Here is a 21,058-nt window from a genome sequence, read left to right as displayed (position 1 = left end):
GATTAATATGTGAAATCTGTTATTCTTTTGAATTCCTAATTCATGATCCATGAAAAATGTATTACATATCAAATTCATAAAGCAATTACTTATGTCGTTTTAACACTAAAACCTCCAATTTAAAAACAAATAAATGTTGAGTATCTTTGTTTATTAAATCTGCAATTGTAGCATTTTAATAGGTCTTTAGAGAACCGGGTACCAAGGGAAATTTCGAATTTCCCGGTTGTATTTTACGACAACGCCTTTAAAAGCAATTTTATGTTTTCTTACTTACTTCTTACTCTCACCTGCAAAAACTGCTCTGTTTACATGTTTTGAAATATGTTGGATATACTCCAAAACTATAATGAAATATGCAAACTATTAAAAATATTACCAAACGCATTGTCAAACAAATATGTATCAATAAAGCTGTGTAGCAACAATATATAAAAATACATATATTGAATTAAAAAATTAAAAATTTAAATAATTTTCAAATATAATTAACTTCCGATTTTGTCCAATTGTTGACCGATCAAACATGCTATTATTTCTTAAATATTAACTGGATACATATATTTTTAATAGAAAGTTATTTTCGGGCTAAACTTTGTAATACGAAAAACTTCCAAGAAATGCCAATGTAAAACAAAAAATTTTAAAACAATTGGAAAGTAAAACACCTGTTGAATTGTGTGAAGTGTCTTTATTTAATTTTAGCTACAAATTGTAAATTTCTCTTGTATTGAGATGATTTACTAGTGTTATTTCAAGATAATTAAAAAAACATTACATACATATTTAAAATACAAATTGAAGAGTATAATAGTAGCTTGCAGGCAAACAAAATAAAATGGAATTTTGAATAAAATTATAATCACGTTTTTCTAAAACCCTGTTTATATAGTTAATAACTAAATTTTTTGTTTTCCTATTTTTTTTTGGGGGGGACAAACAACTTAGTTTAAAAATTAGTTTAAGTAAATCTAATAATTAAGTTTAATTTCAAAATCTTTGTGTATAGCTACAGCTGGTTTACGTATAGCGTAACCCTTTTCATAAGGTAATACTTCCAATTCTTGTTTTGCACCATCGACAGTGATGGTGGCCGATTTGGGTTGACGATCCAGACCTGCTATAACAATACGTTCAATCCATGATTTTGAATCATAATTTGGAGCTTGTACGAAATGGTTGGTCAATTTAGTGCCATCGAATTTATAGTTAACATAAATGTATTTGCCTTGACGATAATCAAATGATTTCTCATCATCCAAGTAAAGCGTACCCTCAGCTTTGCCATTACGATCTAAGCAAACGATAAGAGTGTAAGGATCATTTTTCATGAGGGTAGCAGCACGGCGTATACGTTCTTTTTTGGGTACAATAGAACCACCACGTTGGTAAACAGGAATCTACAGGAAAACAAAATAGAATTATTACTATTAGTTTTAAAATTTTCCAAGTTTTCCTTACCTTATACTCATCAACTTGAATAGTCTCCTTTCCAACCTTGTCGTGTTTTTGCAAATTATCCACATCATACCACAAATCACCAGTTTTCTTGTCATCAATGGCTGGGAAATAGACATCAACTTTGCTAACACCTTGTTCCATAACTGGTCTAACCAATATGCGATCTTGCAACAACAATTGATTATCAATGGCGAACGCATCCTTATCTTTGGGATAATGAGCCAGCATAGGTCTAATAACAGGACTGCCATCAATTTCGTGTTCATAGAACATGGTATACCACAAAGGCAAGTAAGAATATCTCTTACGTATAGCATCACGTATAACCAAACGAGTCTTTTCGGGATATAGCCAAGGTTCACGTCTCTTGGTATCAATGTGAGCATGAGAACGGAAGAAGGGTAAGAAAGCGCCAGTCTGATACCATCTTTCAAACAATTCAGCATCCGGATTGCCAAAGAAACCACCAACATCAGCACCACAATTTGAAAAACCAGCAACGGCTTCCGACAAACACATTTTAATTGAATGTTGCAAATGACCCCAATCGGCCATATTATCACCAGTCCAAATAGTGGCATAACGTTGAGAACCAGCAAAATGAGCTCTGGTCAAGATAAAAGGCCTCTGGTTGGGATCACGTTTAATCAAACCTTCATAAGTACCCATGATATGCATATGACCATATAAATTGTGTACATCACGATGTTCCCAGTCCCCGTGATGAATTAAATCCTTAGGCATTGTCACCTCTGGACCATTGAATACCGAAGGTTCATTCATATCATTCCAAAACATGACATCGGAGGTAACAGTTTTAAAGTTTGACAGCATGTATTGTTCAGCATAATAATCACGCACATCTTTACGGAAGAAATCTGGATAACTTACAGAACCAGGCCAGCACCAACCTTCATAATCCTTGCCATCACGCAATTTAGTATAGTAACCCTTTTCGGTACAATCGTTGTGGAAGAAGTAACCGCTATCACGCTTAATATGAGGATCAATAATAATCACCAAATGACGTCCCACATCGGTGAGATTTTTAATCATACTTAAGGGATCGGCAAATTTAAATTGATCCCAAGTAAAGTACTTCTTACCATCGGTATATTCAATATCTAACCACATTATATCCATGGGTATGTCATATTCATCGAATTTAGTGGATACAGTTTCTACATCTTTAGCATCATTATAATTCCAGCGACATTGATGATAAGCTAAAGTATAGAGCTGTGGTAAGTTGGCGGTACCGGTTAGGGAAGTGTATTGTTTGAATGCGTCAATGGGGGTGGGACCCATTAAAATGAAGGCGTCAATAATACCAGACTCAGACATGAAATGAGCAGCTGGAGGATCAACTTTACGAGAACCCGATACAAATTTGACAATAGATGAAACAACATTTGTTTCGGCGGTGTAAATATCTACCCAGGTTTCAGCAGCATTTTGCCAGTAAACGCCAGCAGTACGTTGTGCGCTTAAATACAATAAAAGTATAATTTCATTTTTTTGGCGAAGAACTTCGTTTTTAAATAAAAAAATTTGGAATTTTTGTTTAACCTTGAATATTTTTCAAAATTCTGAAATTTTTTGATAATTCAAAATTTTTGAAAATTGTTAGATTTTTTATGAAAATCGTGTTTTTTATCAAAAATACATTTATTTAAAACAAGATTTTTAAATAAATTCGATTATTTTAAAAAAATATTTTGATTTTAGAAAAAATCAATTTTTCAATAAGAAATGGAAAAATGGAAAAAAATTGGCAAGAGGTATCAAGTGAATCATGCATGAATCATTTTATCATCTTTTAAATCTTTTAGAAATTCGAGTTTTTAAAAATTCAAAACATAAAATATTATTGATTGCCATTTTCAGTTAATTTGTTGTAAAAAGGTATACAAATTTCAGTTACAAACTAACATTCAACAAGCAACTTAAAGAAATAACACTTACCCATGACCATATAGTACTGGAACTGAACCATACAATGCCATTTTACTATCAATAAGGTATTCAAAAACATCCAAATTATATAGACGATACGGATCAGTACCGGAAGTCGATTTCAAAACAAAACTATCTGCATGTTCAGGTATACCAAAGAGAACCTCAGCTTCAGGGAAAGAGAAATCTAAAGCAACAGCCTCAGGACCATAGGGTTTTGAATCATGATGAGATTTAAAGTTTTCTTCCCAAGCACCAGGATCGCTATCTTCTGGTGTATTTACAACATGATTTTCCTTATTTTCGCCCTCAGCTTCTTGACCATCTTCTTGATTCCCTTGAGGTTTATTGCGTAAATGTTCGAAATTCATTAAACCTCGGGCATTGGCGGAAACAACTAAAACATTATTTTCATAGAAATCAACACGGAAGGGATCGGCTGCAATGACAGCTTTATTATTGCCAGATGCTAAAACTATTTCGGATTTATCTTCCTTCTCAACAGTAAGACTAAAAGGAGAAATATTTTAGGATGTAAAATAAATAAATTATAAAAAATTAACTTACGTGTCTGGCTGAGGTTCACCTGTTAACACATGTTCCACTTTGTATCTGGGCTTTAAAGGAGTTTTTTCATCGATTAATATGCGGAATCTGTTATTCTAATAAAATAAAAAGGGAATATGCTTTTATTAATTCTTTAAACAATTTATTAAGTTAACTGACCACTAAAGCCTCCAATTTGAAAACAAATAAATGTTGAGTATCTTTGTTTATCAAATCAGCTGTTATAGCATTTGAATAGGTGTTCATAGAGCCCGGTACCAAAGCGAATTTCGAATTTCCCGGTTGTACTTTGCGGCAACGTCTTTAAGATTGAAATTTTTAGGTTTTTTTTATTTTTAGCAGTTTTTATATTTTTTTACACTTACCTGCAGAAACTGCTTTGTTCACATGTTTTGAAATTTGTTGGATCTACTCCAAAACCATAATGAAATATGCAGAATATTAATAAAAATATTGCCAAACGCATTGTCAAACAAATATCAATTTAGCTTTTGCGTCACTGGGAAAAAATAAAATGTAAAAAATTAATTTAATTAAGAAATAACCAACAGTTGGAAAATGTAATGTATTTTTTAAGAAATGCATGCTACGTCTACAAAGAATAACTGGAATTCCTGGTTCGCTTTAGTGTTTATGTGTTTTCCCAAAAATGGGTTAATACTAGAAACACACTGGTCCAAATTAAATTTTAAAATTTAAAAACTGTATGTGTAGTTAAGTAGGTTGAATTTGAATTTGGCCCTTTAGTATACGTACTGTGTACAATAAGAAGAGACTGACCTATTTAACCTACCACTTGACACATGCAGACTAAAATAATTTTCAATTTTAATATTTATCGTAAAAAATTCTTTCTAACCTTTACAAAAAATTTCAAGTACTAATTGCTATTAATCAAAATTACATTAACAATTCGCTAAGAGTGTAGGAAAATACATTTGCAAAAAACAAGAATGTATACTCCGGCATGACCGACTATGCATTCTTGTTTAATAATTTATAATTTCAATTATTTGACAAAAAAAATATATTCTGAAAGAGAAGATATATGGGTGCAAGGGCTTTTTGATGGGCCTATAATCAAAAATTTCGGTAGAGGGATTTACGCTTACATAAGTTATTTATACTGATATTAGGTAGTATTGTTAGTATGTAGTTACCCAGCAGTTCGACGGAACAGTCCCGAACTGACCACTTAACCTACCACTTGTGGTGGCCCCTAGCCACCTGACTACCTAGGTGACCAACCATTTTAACATGGGCTTGTCCTACGAGGAAGCCTACAAAGAGACAATTATTATTTTAACATAGGCTTGTCCTACGAAGAAGTCAATCGTCTCTCTACACCCTACAAAGAGACAGTAAAGAGACGATTACCTCCGCTCTCGCTTACAAAGGAGACACTAAAGTGACGACTGTCTTCATTCACGTTTACAAAAAGTTTATTTGTGACGAAAGACCAAAAACATACGAATTGGAGTCAGCCAGGTGGTAAGATATTAATGGAACTAAAATTTAAAAATTTTAAGTGTCTAATCTCTAGAATACTATGGGGCAATAATGTGACTATTGAACCGAAAGATATAAATTTGAGTCAACCAGATGGTGGCATATTAGTAGAAAGTAATAATCATTTCTCCAAAAGATATAGGGTATTTTACAACGGAAGTACAACAAAAAAAAACTACTTTTAAGAGTATAATCTCTAGGTTACTTGAGGACAGTAAAGAGACGACTGTCTCCGCTCTCACTTACAAAGTGGACACTAAAGTGACGACTGTCTTCATTCTCGATTACAAAAGGTACATTCGTGACGAATGACCCAAAACATACGAATTACGATCATCTAGGTGGTTAACTATTAGTGGAAATGACTGTCTTTCTCGTATGCATTGACTCTTTGTCGAACTGCTGGGTACTTTTTGTATGTCGCATAATAAACATATAATTCATCTCGTCACTAGTCGTGTAGGGTGTAAAAACAAATTGTAAATAACTTTGTACACGTCATTCTGTCGTCCAAACAGCTAAAACATAATTTGTGTACTAATATAAATCTATACAACAAATGTTATTTATTTAATATTTTCAAACAAATTTTAATTCGCAATTTCTTAAAAACACAAAAAATTATTTGTTTTTAATTATAATATAGTATTCCACCTTCAAATATTCTTTCAAAAATCCTAAATGTTTTACAAAAGCAACACAATAATTCGCCATTATTTCGCAAGTTAAAAAACAAAACTTTCCCTAATTAAGGATTTAATTAGAAACACGGGAACTTACACTTTTTATTGTTAACTAAATTGTAAAGGTATATTAAACAATTTGAACTAGTATCTTTAATATATTTTAAAATAGTTTTGCAAAAAAAAGAAAAAAATATGTTGATAAAGAAAATTCTACCGGCTTCTCTTGAACTTACCCCACTTTTCTTTGTGATGATTTGACAACTAAACAGTGTTTTCAACAGTGCTAATTTTATATCTTATTTAGCGATTTTGTGACCAGTTTAGTAGCTATTTGAAAATTTGGTTATTTCTACATTATATTGTGCATAGACTAAAAATATTGTGTTGTCCGTTATTTTAAAGAATTCAAAAGCATTTTAATAAATTTAAGTATGTATAACTTTTTAAGATTTATAATAATGCATCTTGTTGTTTATAAAATATATGATAATACAGTTTCGTGGGTAATGTAGTATCATTGATTGTAAGAAATCGCTAAATTTATTTTTGTGCCAATTAGGGTTCTATAAATCGACTTTCGAATAATCGAACAATCGATTTTTTGTCGAAAAAAGTCGAAAAGTCGAAGTCGACTATTTTGTTCCAAAAGTCGAAAAGTCGACTTTTTAAATAAAAGTCAGAAAAAGTCGAAAAAAGTCGAAAAGTCGGAAAAAGTCGAAAGAAGTCGAAAAAAATCGGAAGAAGTCGAAAATAGTCAAAAAGTCGGAAGAAGTCGAAAATAGAAAGAAGTCGAAAAAACTCAAAAAATTGCAACAAATAGAAAAAATATAAATAATTTTTTTTTATTAATAATAATAAATAATAATAATAATATAATGTTTAATGGCAACATTATTAATTTACGCTTCTGGCAACTTTATAAAGTCGAAAAGTCGGAAAAAGTCGAAAAGTCGGAAAAAGTCGAAAAATCGACTTTTAATTAAATGAAAAAAGTCGAAAAATAAATTTTTAACTAAATGTAAAAAGTCGAAAGTCGAAAAGTCAACTTTTCAGAAAATTCAAAAAGTCGAAATGTCGACTTTTCATAAAATGCAAAAAGTCGTAAAGTCGATTTTTCATAATATGCAAAAAGTCGAAAAGTCGATTTTTCGTTTCAACTATAGAACCCTAGTGCCAATTGTTTAAGTCAAAGTTCTAAAATTTAAGATTTTGAGTTATCGAAATTAAAAACGTAAATTATTAGAATAATTTAATGAATATTCGAAATTGTTAGTCTAAACAAGCTTAAATTTGGCATCAAAAGAGTTTAAAAATGTCAAAATATTTTAACATTATATAATTTAAAAGTTGTAAATTATTCTCGATTTAGTTCAATTTTAAAGTTTTTTCTGTATATAAGTTTTAAAATGGAATTAAAATTTAAAGATTACTACGGAATTTGTTTACATAAAATTGTTTAAGTTTAAATCTGTAATGATATTAGAAAAACAGTTTTTTTGTCACTTTTCTGAATTTATATAAAATTTTTGCATAAAACAGGTAATTATATTATTGATTATTATAGAAAAAAATATTGATTATTATAGAAAAAACTTTTTTAATAAAGTACTTTATTAATTTGAAATATTGCCATTAAAATTGTTAAAAACACAAACAGGGTTTAACATACAGACATATAAAAATTTGTTTAATATTTAATCATGTTGTTAACGGGAAAAGAACGCCTTAAACCCATACATTTCTCACGATCAATAAATAGAGCATTGACTTTATTGCGCAAATCAACCTCCAAATTAGATCGAGTTTTCAATAGGCTCTGGTGTTGCGCTTCAGCTTCTTGCAATTTATGGTGTAAATTATTCACCACATTTTTCAGATCATCTACTTCTTGCACCAAGCGTAATTGAGCATAGTCCCTTAGAAATAAAAAAATAATTAATTAGCATTTTATCGAAAGTAAAATTTAGAATTTTAATTAATTTACTTGCATAACTCTACACCTTCACGATGACTACGAGCCTCCAAACGTGTTTGAGCCACTTTAAAAGGATTCGATTTATCCTGTATGGCTTTTTGCAGTAAAAATATATGCTTTTCTAAATCAAACAATTCCTGTTGTACCTTATGTAAATGTAATTGTATTTTATTTTTCGATTCGGCCATTTCTTGAGATCTACGATCAAAACTATTATTTGTATTACTCCAATGATCCCACATAGATGTGGCAATTGCATTAACGATAGTCTCAGCATCACTACGCAGCTGAGAAAGTTTAGAACGCTCTGCCTGAGATCTTTAAGTTTGCAAAAATATATTAATGATAAATAGCAATTAATTTTAATTTTAAAAAGCATACCTACTGACACGTTGACTACTGGCCTCAGCCCAAGTCTCTTGAGTACTTACAGATGGATCATATTTCTCGATACCGCCATAATATGCAATACCTCTGCTGTAATTATTTAATTGATGACACACAGAATCAATGCCCAGAGTTGACTCTTTGAATGAGACATCTTCTTCCAATAAATGTTGAGCTGCCCGACAATCATTGGCTTGTTTGGTTATCTTGAATTTAAGGTGTAAATTTTTTTTTGTAGACTAAAAAAAACATTTTTATACAATACCTTGTCGTGCAATTCTTTAAGTTTTTCACGAGAATTTCGCAAATTATCAATTTCTAATAGCAAAGCTTTCTCTACACAATCATGAACCTTTTCGACTCCTGCACGTCCCTCTCTATGATATAGACATTCTTGGGCAATGTGCAAAGGTGCTTCTATATCAAGCATAGCTTTGCCACATTTTCGTTTAAGTTCGGTGAAGGCTGATGATTCCGAAACTAATTTTTCCAATTCAGTGTTTAATTCATTGCGCCAAAAAGTTACATCTGTAATACGTTCACCCAAACGTCGACCAGCATCACGTTGCCCCTGAGCAGTCTTCTCATCAGTTTCACGCATCAAACGGACGGCATCATTACGTAAACGTTCTGATTGATTTCTGAAATTTTAATGAAAAATTAGCTTTGTTTAAAATCCCCAAAAATCTCCTACCAACCTATTAATGTTCGATTCAGTATATTTCGATAAATTATTATTCATCCATTCTCCGGATGTATAACGTGTATAGAGAGCGGCTCTGGCTGCATGTTGGGGATTACGTTGAAATCCTGTCACCAGATTAGGAAAAGTCATTGGTTCTGTTGTCATGCCTGCTGGAGCAAATCGTGGTTTCACCAGCTGGTTTGTTACAGGTTGTTCAGCTAGATTTTTAACCTCAATCATTTCATAACTAAGTGTAGGTCTCCATGGATGCGGATGGGAAGTCTATTAAATGTATAACATTTTTTAATCGATATATTAAAGTATTCAAAATTATAAATGCACACCTGGTAAGATGTTCCTACACGAGGCGGAACTGTAGGACCGGAAATTGGTTCCATACATGGTGGTGCCCCAGCCGTACTCCATGGCTGTAATTGAGAATACATAACAGTTTGTTCGAATTTTGCCATAGTTAAATTTTAACAAAAGATTTAATATTATTATATCAATAAAAATAAAAAAAATATTTAATAAAACAATCAAAAAAAATGTTAATAATAAAATGGGAATCTACTTGGATTTTTATAAAAGTGACTTTGTAATTTTACGATAAAGTGTGATTTGAATTAAAATAATAAAATGAATGAATACATATGACTCCATTAAATTCCTATAATCCTTGCGTTCCACATATTGATCACCCTTGTCACAGGGCCAACGATCGATTAAATCATCTTTAACTAGACGATGATCAAACAAACGATTTTCTATATAAACATCTTTAAAATATTTCATTTTGTTTAGTAACTTATTTTAATAAAAACTTTATAAAAATTTGAATTATGTTTATAGTGATTTTTTATTTTGTTCCTTTTTTTCCAATTTAAGAACTCACTATTGGTACACTTGATTTTAATAATAAATCTTTTAATGTTTCTGTTTTAGGATACAATGTTGGATAACGTTGCTGAAGAAATTTATCCTCATTTTCCCAACAAAGCATTTAAAATTATTTTTAATGTAACGACAAAATATGACCTAACGTATTCGGGGGTAAGTGTAAGACTATTAGTATTAAGGTAGTTAGTAAACTACTTATTGCAAAATTGTAAACTGTTTTCCCATAGGAATTTGAAAATATTGATTAAATGTCTTTGAAATCATGGTAACGAATCGCTATTTATTTTTATATTTTTTTATTAAAATTATGTTCATACATATGTATGTTAGTGTATATTGAGAACAACAACAATAATTACTAACAAATTATTATTTGGTGACCTTCGCAACAGGAAATTTAATGTCTAGGAAATTGGTTCTTTTTCAAAAATACTTGTTTATTCATGTGCCAAAAAAATTTATTTTAAAATTAAAACTTTTCGACTTTTTGCATTTTATGAAAAGTCGACTTTTCGACTTTTTGCATTTAGTTAAAAGTCGATTTTTCGACTTTTTTCATTTAATTAAAAGTCGATTTTTCGACTTTTTCTAACTTTTCGACTTTTTTCGATTTTCGACTATATTCGACTTTTTTCGACTTTCCGACTTTTTCCGATTTTCTTCGACTTCTTCGACATTTTTCGAATATTCGACTTCGACATTTTTCGACTATTTTCGACTTTTTCCGACTATTTTCGACTTTTTTCCGACTTTCTTCGACTTTTTCCGACTTTTATTTACAAAGTCGACTTTTCGACTTTTTTCATAGACAATAGTCGAGTTATCGACGTTTTTGTAAAAATAATAGTCGACTTCGACATTTCGACTTTTTTCGACAAAAAGTCGATTGTTCGATTAATTGAAAGTCGATTTATAGAACCCTACTGTGTAGCAAAGGAATATTCTGGTTTAAATTTCGAAAATGGACCTACTAAAATTTGATAAACTAATGATGAATCTCTGTTAAAAAGAAAATTGTGTGTCACATGTGTACGTAAGATATGAACAATATTTCTATTTCAAATTTTTAAATACCTATAAATAGCACACTAAAGAATATTTTTTTAATCTAGCCGAGCGCTTTCCAATAATATAAACATATTTAAAATATAATACGAATTTTAAATAAATTTAAAAAATTTGATTTTCCAGAAATTTAAGGCTTTGTATTGCTATATTGAATAAATAAATAAATAAATTGTTTTAGCAGCTTTAAAAAGATTTTCAACTATTTAATTCCGTGTCAACTATTTCTTCATAATATGTGATTTTTTAGTTTGTAAAATTGTAATTCATGATGATGTTCATTATTTATTCTAATATAAGCGATTTTTAATTCCAAAATTTCTATCAGTGTTGCTTTACAAATATAAAAAATAAACAAATAAACACTGCATTACCGGTATTAGTCAGCTGTTACAAAGAAAAAACACATCTTAAACGTCAAATGTGAAAGTGGGAAATGTGAAAAAACAGAAAAACCTTTTATTTTATTTATTTTGCGAAAATACAAGTTATTTCTTAAAAAAAGTGTATATAATTTATAGTTATTGTGAAAATTTAATACTGAAAAACTTAAAACTCAACATGAGTAATGATATAGAAAACAATGCCACTGCCACCGGCCAAGAAGAAAATGAAGCAGTAATAGATCCTGAAGAATTGGAACGCCAAGAACGAGAAGAACTAAATGCCTTCCTAACTGAACTGAAAGCTAAAATTTCAGCTAAATCTCATTTGCGTTATGAAAATACTAATTTTGATTTACCCGAAGAATCATACTTTGCCAAATTGGATTCAAGTCTAAAACGGAATACAGCTTTTGTTAAGAAATTGAAACAATTTACTGCCGCACAATTAGATCCACTAATGAAAGATATGAAAGGCCTAAACTTAAGCAAATATATTTCGGAAATATGTTCAGCTTTGTCGGAAGCTAAAATTAAAATGACCGATGTTCCGGCAGTCGTATTACTGTGTTCTAAATTGCATCAAACCTATGCAGATTTCGATAACGAATTCTTTGAAGCTTGGCAAAAGACATTGTTGCTGAAACCGGGAGAAAAAATTTCAAACCCTAGTAAGCTACGCGTAGACTTGCGTCTATTTGCTGAACTTGTAAGTTCAGGTGTAATAACCAGTAAACAGGGCTTAAGTCTATTGGGCAATGTACTGACCAATGTAATTTCCCAGGACAAAGAAGATCACAGTAACTTCTCGATAATATTATCATTTTGTCGCCATTGTGGTGAGGAGTATGCGGGTTTAGTACCTAGGAAAATGATAAATTTAGCTGAAAAGTATGATAATCCAGAAATACCAAAGTCAGACTTTTTACCTTCCGATAAACAAGAGAATTTAAGAAAACTATTAAAGGATTATTTTAAGAACTTGTGTAAACATTTACTTTCGGAACAAGCAGAACTGAAGAACATGACGAATAATCTTAAAAAAGCTATGGCTTCCAAAGGTAATAATTTTACATAAAAACATTTTTTAAAAATTAACAATTTTATAGAAAAGTTACAGCTAAATACATATATGTAATAAGATTTTTCATATGTAAGATAAGCATGTCCTATATTTCTAAACCGACTCTGCTGGTTTTAAATAGTAAAATTCTTGCAGGGATGTCTTTAATATTCCGAATAGTCTATTAAAAATTCTTATAGTGTCGTAAAATTAGAAATTCAAACAGACTGCCAAACTCGTCTTTTGAAGCTGAAGACATGAATGTGTTTTACAAATTAAATTGAATAGATATGTTTTTCATAAAATTAAATGCCTATTTGCATTTTGCATATTTTTGTTTTAAACATTCCATTCTTATATCATAACTGAACTAAAATGAGCCTAAATGGAAATTAATTTTATATTTCTTACACAATCCAAGGTGAAATTTCTACAAAAACAAAAGAGAAATGTGAACTAATGCAAGCAAACTTTGATAAATTACTATCGTCGGCTCAAACTTTGTCGGATTTATTGGATGAACCTTTACCCGAATTGGCTATGGAAACAGAGATCTGTAATCCTGGTGCAGTTATTGAAAATATGATGGATGATGCAGCTCTTGGTGAGCTCGATCCATGGGGTGATGAAGAAACAAAAAGTTTCTACATCGATCTACCAGATCTTCGGCAATTTCTGCCAAATTTTTCGGCACCAAAAGTGGATCCTGAACAAATAGAAGACACATCAGAAATGACCGAAGAAGCATTGGATGCTGACATAGACAATGATATCGATTTAGATGATCCACCCTCAACCACCTCAGATCCCCCAAATGAAAAAGATCAAGTAGATAATGATGATGTTTTGGGAGCAACTGAAAAGTTACCGGATAAAATTGGCAATGCTTTGATGGAAGTGGGGCGACAAAGTAATCAAACACCAGGTTCCAATAAACAGCAATTCGCTCAATTTTTAAAGAATTTAAATAATTGTGTTAATAAGGAACTAATCGATTCGGCTGCCATAGAATTTCTTTTGAATTATAATACCAAAAATAATCGAAAAAAGTTAACTAAGTCTATATTTGCCGTACATAGGTGGGTATTACAGACAGCATTCAAAAATAAAATCCCTGGAATAAATATTTTGATATATTTTTAGAAATCGCTTAGATCTTTTACCCTTCTTATCACGTTTTGTGGCCATTGTAAATCTCTGCAATACTGACGTTGCTTTGGATTTATCGGAATTACTGCGAAAAGAATTCAAATGGCACATACGCATGAAAAATCAATTGAATATTGAGTCTAAAATAAAAATTGTGCGCTTTATGGGTGAAATGGTTAAATTTGGCTTACTCAAGAAATTTGATGCTTTAAGCTGTTTAAAAGTTCTACTCAGAGATTTTCAACATCATCAAATTGAAATGGCTTGTGCTTTCATTGAGGTGGCCGGTATTTATTTGTACAACTGTAAAGATACCCGCTGGCTCATGAACACTTTTCTCGATCAAATGATGCGTTTAAAAACTGCTACTGCTCTAGACTCTAGGCATGCAGCTCAGGTGGAAAATGTATTCTATTTGGTTAAACCTCCAGAGACGGTGAAACAGGATGTGGTTTTAAGGCCTGTTATACATGAGTATATAAGGCATTTAATATTTGAAGAGCTAAATAAGCAAAATGTAGAGCGTTGCATTAAAATGTTAAGACGCATTAATTGGCATGATTCCACTATTAGTAACTATGTTATTAAATGTCTGTCAAAAGCATATCTATTGCGTTTTCCACTTATTCGCTGTCTGGCTGATCTACTATCGGGTTTGAGTTCATATCAAGAGAAAGCGGTTACTATGGTTATAGACAATGTGTTCGAGGATATAAGAGCTGGTTTGGAGATACATTCACCCAAGTTGGCACAACGTCGTATAGCTATGGCCAAGTATTTGGGTGAACTTTATAACTACAAACTGGTAGAATCTACTAATATTTTAAATACATTATACTCCATTATTTCCTTGGGTGTTTCCACTGAGGAGGGAGTGATTTCGGAATTAGATCCTCCCGATAGTTTGTTTAGATTGAAGTTAGCTTGTGTACTATTAGACACTTGTGGTCCTTATTTTACTAGTTCTGCTAGCAAGCAAAAGTAAGTGTTGTGTTAATACACATATAATTTTATTCCTGCAGTTATAATATTATTACTTTTTAGATTGGATTACTTTTTGGTGTTCTTTCAACATTACTATTGGTTTAAAAAATCAAATCCAATATTTTCAAAAGTGCAAGATACCCATGACTTATTTCCTATATTAGTGGATCACATGTATCGTGATTGTTTGTCGAATGTTAGGCCTAAATTAAAACTTTACAAAAATCTTGAACAGGCCAAGGAAGCCATTAAAAAGTTGCAAGATAAATTATATCCACAGCTCAAGGAATTGACAGAACAATTGAATACTGAAGATTCTTCCAATTTACATCCTATACCGGAGGACAGTGAATTTGATGAGGCAGTAAGTTAACGGGTTTATTTCGAAAAAATGTTTTTTTTTATAAATTACAATTTACTTTTAAAGGCCAGTGATGATTCATCCTCGGAATTAGATAGAAGACCTAGAGATGAACGCGGCGATGAAGAATTCAACGATGAGGATGATGAAAATACTGAAGATGGTACAAATCAAGCAAATACCACCGATTGGACTGAAAATGAAGGTATGCCTGAGGATGACTGTAAACCGGTGATAAGAACTAAAGAAGATTTAGAATTTGAGCAAATGTTTGAGAAAATGGCCCAGGACAGTTACCAGGAACGTTTAAAGGAAACAGTTAAACCTAATACAAAAGATATACCCGTACCCATGATGGTTAGAAATAATAAAAAATCCTACGAACAAATATCCTCAGCTTCCGTAGTTGCTGCTACATCTCAAACAACTCCACCACCCAGTAATGATGTAAAAACAACTAATACTGCTGCTATACCATTTGTGCTGATGGTACGTAGCGGTAAGGGTGGTAAACAGCAGTTCAAACAGTTTGCTGCACCTTCCGATTCTCAGTTGGCCATAAATTTAAAACTGCAAGAAGAAAAAATACGCGAGGAAAAGGAGAAGGTCAAACGTTTAACGCTCAACATAACCGATCGCATTGAAGAGGAAGACTATCAGGAGTCTTTAATGCAATCACAACGTGGTAATCAAGCCAATCTTTACGCTCGTCCCAATAAACCAAAATTTAAACATCAAAAAGGTGCCCCCGATGCTGATTTAATATTTCATTGACGTTTTGGTAATTGTTTCAACATAAAATGAATGGACTCGAAATTCTCCTTATCAAAACTTGTGTTACATTAATGTAATCTTAATTGAGCTCATAAATGCTTTCCAAAGGCAGAGTTTTGTTTTTACATAATGGTCAGTTTTGTGTATTTTTTAATCTTTTTTTAATTCCTGACAGTTGAGTTCTAAGTTTTTACTTTTCATGTTTAGATTGAGAACTTATATGAATCTTTATGTATTCATTATTTAATCATTATCAAATGATATAAAAAATAAAAGATTTTTTTTATTAAAAAAAACACATTTTGGTTGAAATAGTGTACTTATTTATTTTTTGTTTAAAATTATTTTTAGGTAAAATTTTAAAGTAATTATTGAGGATTTTAATTTATTTTATTTCGTTTAATATATTAATAATGTTTATTCTCAGTTTATTTTCTACTTTATAGTTAAATTTGAATTTTGTGAGGAAAGGAAAATTTCTGTTTTAATTATATTATCTATACAGTTTGAAAGTGATCTACGTTTGATATGTTTATTTAATTATCAATTATCAAATGTCGTACAATTAGCTATACAATCTGTAAGATTTCTGAGTGGACCGGTTTTAAATATATGACATTGAACACAATCCTTTAACTCATGACAACGATTAGATTCACAAAATTGACCAGAAAAATTATTCTCTTTGATTTTTTTACATCTATAGAAAAAAAATTATAATTTTTCTATATTGTTTTTCATGTCTTTAAATACTTACTTGCAAACACCACATTCGCATTAACCCTGTCCGGAACAAATTTTACCGTCGTTAGGTGAAATACATGTTTCATTTGAAGCTTTACAATCGCAAGCATCACCAGTCCACATACACCGTGATCTGGCCCCGAACACAATAACAGGTCATGACGATCACATGAAAAATTATCACATTCACAATATTTTCCGGAAATAATTTCTGTCGGATCAAATCGTTTATCACATACACAAACATATGCCACGTCCATTGCAATCTATAGTTGTCACGTTATCAGCAAGGCAACCAATACTTTTATCATTCACATCAACCAAAGAATCACATTCACAAGTACCACAAATTTGGGTTCCATGATTATTACAGAGAGGAGAAATTTTTTGATAATCTCCTGAATTTGGGTTTTCACAGGGACATGTACAAATAATTTCTAAATCGATAAGTAAAGTTTCATTAATGCCTACAGGGTATATTTCAATAACTTAATTCCACTCATTGGGGTCAACGGGACATGAAGAAACTAAAATTTGGGCAGTAAAATTAACAATATCACCGACTTTTAAACCATCACATCTTGAAGTGGGTACTTCATTGCCACCATATAAACATGTCGAGAAATAAGTAATCCTAACATTGCTGCTGGCATTATCTCTCATTTCAATGGAAGAATATATTTTCTACAATAGTTAGATTAATTTAAAATAATTTAAAACTTTAATATACATAATTATTAATTATATCAAAACTTACATTATATTCATCTCTAACCAAGTCGACAACATTTGAAGAATCATCTGACAACGTGGCCGTCGATGAACCTTCAATAGTTTTAGATAACTTCTTATACATAGCCGTTGATTCGCTGTTACAGCAAATATTAAATTTATAGAATTTTTTATTACTACACGATTTATTTAGGCAATACTAGGATAGTCTTGCCTATTTGAATATGTATAAATTCCCTCTGAATCTAAATGACATTTTTCATCATTGGGTTCAATTAACCGGCAAAGTTAAATTTATGAAAATAATCGATATTATTAAAACTTTAATTGTATATAAAAATTTTTCATTTACTTTGCCATTGCCAGCGTAATGAAAACTTGCATCAGTTGAAAATACTAGCTAACGACGAGATTGTTCACGCCAACCGATTTCTTTACGACAAACAATAGCTTGCATTATAGCATCAAAACCACCTTCAGGTGCATCCAAATTACCAGAAATAGGAGCATTTCTTACTTCACTCTATTATAAGTAATTTTTGAATGTTTACAATTATTATAAACTTTCTAATTTATAAAATACTTTTAAAATTTGATTAAAAATATAATAATAACAATGCATAGTAAATTTTGCTTTCCATACAGAATAAGTCCGTCTAATTTACGTACATTCGTATGTCTGTTTCTAAATGTTTTGTACTTACTAAAAACCGATTTGTATCTGTGCTTAATGACATCACATTCTTAAATCCATAAGGTGGTTCACATCCACTGCACGGTGAAAGTAATCTAAATGTTTAAATAATATAAGTAGGGCCTGTATACTAAAAATTAGTTTACTTTGCAATTCTATATTCGATAAAGTGGTTACTGTTCTAGTCTGGACTGATAGAAACCTAGATATTCCTATGTCTAAATCCGATCAAACTCGATACACATGTGCATGTAATTTTTTAACAAATTTTGTATGTGTCACAATATGTGCAATTTGTATATCCTGCACAACTATAGTGGAGAGGTAATTATGAGTTTGTGCTGATGTTTGTAACACCTAAGAATATTGGTCTTACACCGACCGTAATCACACCATGTAGGGTATACATTTCCAAAAACTCTTTGTATTTGCTAATGTAAATTTGTTTTCATCAACCAGTATATAGTACTGGTTGATGAGGATCCACGAGGGGTGTAAAAGGGAACCATTTCACCCCAAAAAAAAAAAACCGAAAAATTTTATACAAAATATAAAAATGAAAAAAGGGAAAAATATAAGTAAAAAATAAATTTAAGCCCCTCCCCCAAACGCTTCAGCTGGGATCCCCTCCAGTATCAGATATACCCATTAATTGTCAATCAACAAAATTAATTTAACCAAAAAGTAGAATTTTTACTAAAAAGCTCATAAGTATATACTATTCTTCACTGCCGAATATTGACAATCTCGCTTAAGGTATTTAGTTACTAAATAAATACTTTCTCTAGAATAGAATAAAATGCTTATTTATAATTATTTACTATAATTTATTTCTATTATTCATATCTAATTCTTTTTCATTATGAATACGTTAATAATTATTTATATTATTTTTATATAAAAACACTGAAAACTGAAATCTTTATCATGATAAATATTTTTCTAATCTTCTTTCTATTGTCATCAAATTCAGCATTGCTTGATCAGTAAAAGTATATTAAAATATATTTTTTAATATCTACTTTTTAAAACTTTAAAGTCCTTTAAAAAGGACACAGAACCACGAAATTAAGAAAACCGCAAAGGTAAACTATGAACTTCGTCTAGACTACAAATAATTTTTAATTAAAATATTTTTTGCACTAATTAAACATATTTATATATAATGTATGTATTTATGCGCAATTTTAAAGATTACACAATTACATGCATATGTTCTATTTTAACATGATTATAACGAATTACTCTCTCAATTATTAGTAAATTAATTCACTTTTAATTAACGCTATACAACAATATATCGTTGTAAAATATTTTCAATTATAGGACCTGGTTCACACTGGGAAACTTTTGTTGAGAAACTTTTGATTTTGTGTGTGAGAGAAGGAGATGGTTGATATTTCTTTGTGACGGTCCACACTAGGAAACTTTCGTAGAGAAACTTTTTCTTAATTCTCTTATGAAGTTTTCTAAATGTCCACACATAGAAACTTTTATTTCAGAAACGAATGAGAAGAATAACAAAACAAGTTTCCGAGTACGGGAAACTCCGTACCGTGAGAGAGATGAATAATATTCCTTCTCTTTCTCTCTCATGCAAAATCAATAGTTTCACAAAAAAAGTTTCCTAGTGTGGACCGGCAGTTTCTCTCACACAAAAAATCAGAAGTTTCCCATAAAAAGTTTCCTAGTGTGAACCTGGTCTAAGTAGTTAGTTACTACACTGAGAATAAAATTCGTTATCTTTCGTTGTTTCGCACCACGAAATTGTTTCGTAATATATACGAAATTGTACGAAATAATTTTGTATAATGTAAAATAATCATAGAAAAATTAACTTACATTAGTTGTAAAATGTAAAATTGGAATTAATATGGTAAAATTTACGAAATATTAATTTATGTAAAAATTTTAATTTTAAGTTTATTTTTTTTAACAAATTATCATCCGCACAATTTTTTTTCTTTTTTTATGAAAATAGTTCGCAAAATATATTATACTTTTTCTTAAATTTTATAAAAATGTTGTAGCTTTATTTAATAATATAATGAATATCATTATGTTAATTTCGCTTTAATTTACAAACAAAATATTATGAAAGGGTTGTTTCGCACCACGAAATTCTTTCGTAATATATACGAAATTGTACGAAATATTATTTTACATAAATTGAAAAAAGTGAATTTTCAATAAATATTGTAAAATTTACCAAATATTCATTTATGCAAATATTTTTATGAAAATAATTCGTGAATAATATTATACTTTTTTTAAATTTTATAAAAATATTGTAGTTTTATTTAATGCTAGCATTATTAATATTATTTTGTTTAGTTTCATTAAAATTTAAGAAATAAATATTACAAAATTCTTATTTTGTAAAAATTAGGAAAATACAAGTTACAAATTTTTTTTCGTAAAGTTAAGCATGGATTATTTTCATTGTAGTTAAGTTAAAAGAAGGATTAAATGTGAAGAAATACACCTTAGCCTCTATCGGCCCTGTTGTCTGTTCATAAATTTAAAGTGCATTTAAACAGTAAATATACTTACCTTGGTAAGAATTTATGTAAATAATACGGGTCAGACATCGTATTATTAAGTTTGACAAAAATATATATTTTTGGCCTTATTTGAGATTATATAAAAGTGCGAAAATCTGTTATGTCAAACGTTTAATCACTTTTTCTTCACATTATCTTAAGTTATTATCGATTCCAAAAACATTTATTTTGCCTTTATTTTACATCAAAAACTTTAAAAGGCAAATATATCTCAAGACAAAGATTTTTAAACATTTTCAAGGAGTATTAGCAAAAAATATATATATTTTTGACAGTTTTTTTAAATTTTGTTACAGATTGGACTTTCAGATGATATAACAAATATATAGGTGTGGTTTAGCAGAAACGGTGTTGGAAACTATGGTTCAAACTTTGTTGACCAGTACAATCTTAATTAAACTTTTTCACTTTTTCAGAAT

At 30.4% G+C, this 21,058-nt stretch overlaps 3 protein-coding genes and 1 pseudogene across 4 annotated transcripts; 1 reads left to right on the top strand and 3 right to left on the bottom strand.

Moving 5' to 3' along the window:
* Positions 1-676: 676 nt before the first annotated feature.
* LOC111675737 (neutral alpha-glucosidase AB) lies at positions 677-6,465 on the bottom strand. 2 transcript variants are annotated; one of them, XM_023436564.2, is made up of 7 exons: positions 6,413-6,465; positions 4,350-4,483; positions 4,144-4,285; positions 3,985-4,079; positions 3,427-3,927; positions 1,462-2,947; positions 677-1,400 (listed from the first exon to the last, which is right to left on the bottom strand). In XM_023436564.2, the coding sequence occupies exons 2-7, from the start codon at positions 4,448-4,450 to the stop codon at positions 972-974; spliced, it is 2,754 nt and encodes a 917-aa protein (XP_023292332.2). In that variant the 5' UTR covers positions 4,451-4,483; positions 6,413-6,465; the 3' UTR covers positions 677-971. The 2 variants fall into 2 exon arrangements, with proteins under 2 accessions (XP_023292332.2, XP_023292331.2); XM_023436563.2 differs by having other exon boundaries at positions 6,274-6,413.
* A 1,294-nt stretch (positions 6,466-7,759) lies between these two features.
* Positions 7,760-9,781, bottom strand: LOC111675733 (tektin-3). The gene is made up of 6 exons (XM_023436547.2): positions 9,571-9,781; positions 9,240-9,508; positions 8,807-9,182; positions 8,536-8,747; positions 8,164-8,472; positions 7,760-8,095 (listed from the first exon to the last, which is right to left on the bottom strand). Exons 1-6 carry the CDS (start codon positions 9,694-9,696, stop codon positions 7,867-7,869), a joined length of 1,521 nt encoding a protein of 506 aa, XP_023292315.2. The 5' UTR covers positions 9,697-9,781; the 3' UTR covers positions 7,760-7,866.
* Positions 9,782-11,598: 1,817 nt separating this feature from the next.
* On the top strand, positions 11,599-16,217 carry LOC111675727 (regulator of nonsense transcripts 2). Its single transcript, XM_023436543.2, has 5 exons — positions 11,599-12,635; positions 13,059-13,716; positions 13,781-14,767; positions 14,831-15,134; positions 15,198-16,217. Exons 1-5 carry the CDS (start codon positions 11,753-11,755, stop codon positions 15,903-15,905), a joined length of 3,540 nt encoding a protein of 1,179 aa, XP_023292311.2. The 5' UTR covers positions 11,599-11,752; the 3' UTR covers positions 15,906-16,217.
* Positions 16,218-16,448: 231 nt separating this feature from the next.
* Positions 16,449-20,666, bottom strand: LOC111675729 (annotated as a pseudogene).
* Between the last annotated feature and the right edge of the window lie 392 nt (positions 20,667-21,058).

This window comes from Lucilia cuprina, chromosome 3, assembly GCF_022045245.1.
Source record: "Lucilia cuprina isolate Lc7/37 chromosome 3, ASM2204524v1, whole genome shotgun sequence".
NCBI lineage: Eukaryota > Metazoa > Arthropoda > Insecta > Diptera > Calliphoridae > Lucilia > Lucilia cuprina.
This window is presented reverse-complemented; position numbering and strand designations above follow the sequence as displayed.

Excerpts from the sequence above, each read along its gene's own strand:
- LOC111675737 (XM_023436564.2), bottom strand. The coding sequence starts at position 4,450 with ATGCGTTTGGCAATATTTTTATTAATATTCTGCATATTTCATTATGGT. Across the intron at positions 3,928-3,984 it reads GGTGAACCTCAGCCAGACAC|TCTTACTGTTGAGAAGGAAG; the intron begins GTAAGTTAATTT and ends TTCTCCTTTTAG. Across the intron at positions 1,401-1,461 it reads TTCAAGTTGATGAGTATAAG|ATTCCTGTTTACCAACGTGG; the intron begins GTAAGGAAAACT and ends GTTTTCCTGTAG.
- LOC111675727 (XM_023436543.2), top strand. The coding sequence starts at position 11,753 with ATGAGTAATGATATAGAAAACAATGCCACTGCCACCGGCCAAGAAGAA. Across the intron at positions 12,636-13,058 it reads AAAAGCTATGGCTTCCAAAG|GTGAAATTTCTACAAAAACA; the intron begins GTAATAATTTTA and ends ACACAATCCAAG. Across the intron at positions 13,717-13,780 it reads TCTATATTTGCCGTACATAG|AAATCGCTTAGATCTTTTAC; the intron begins GTGGGTATTACA and ends ATATATTTTTAG.
- LOC111675733 (XM_023436547.2), bottom strand. The coding sequence starts at position 9,696 with ATGGCAAAATTCGAACAAACTGTTATGTATTCTCAATTACAGCCATGG. Across the intron at positions 9,509-9,570 it reads GTGTAGGAACATCTTACCAG|ACTTCCCATCCGCATCCATG; the intron begins GTGTGCATTTAT and ends TACATTTAATAG. Across the intron at positions 8,096-8,163 it reads GAAGGTGTAGAGTTATGCAA|GGACTATGCTCAATTACGCT; the intron begins GTAAATTAATTA and ends TTTATTTCTAAG.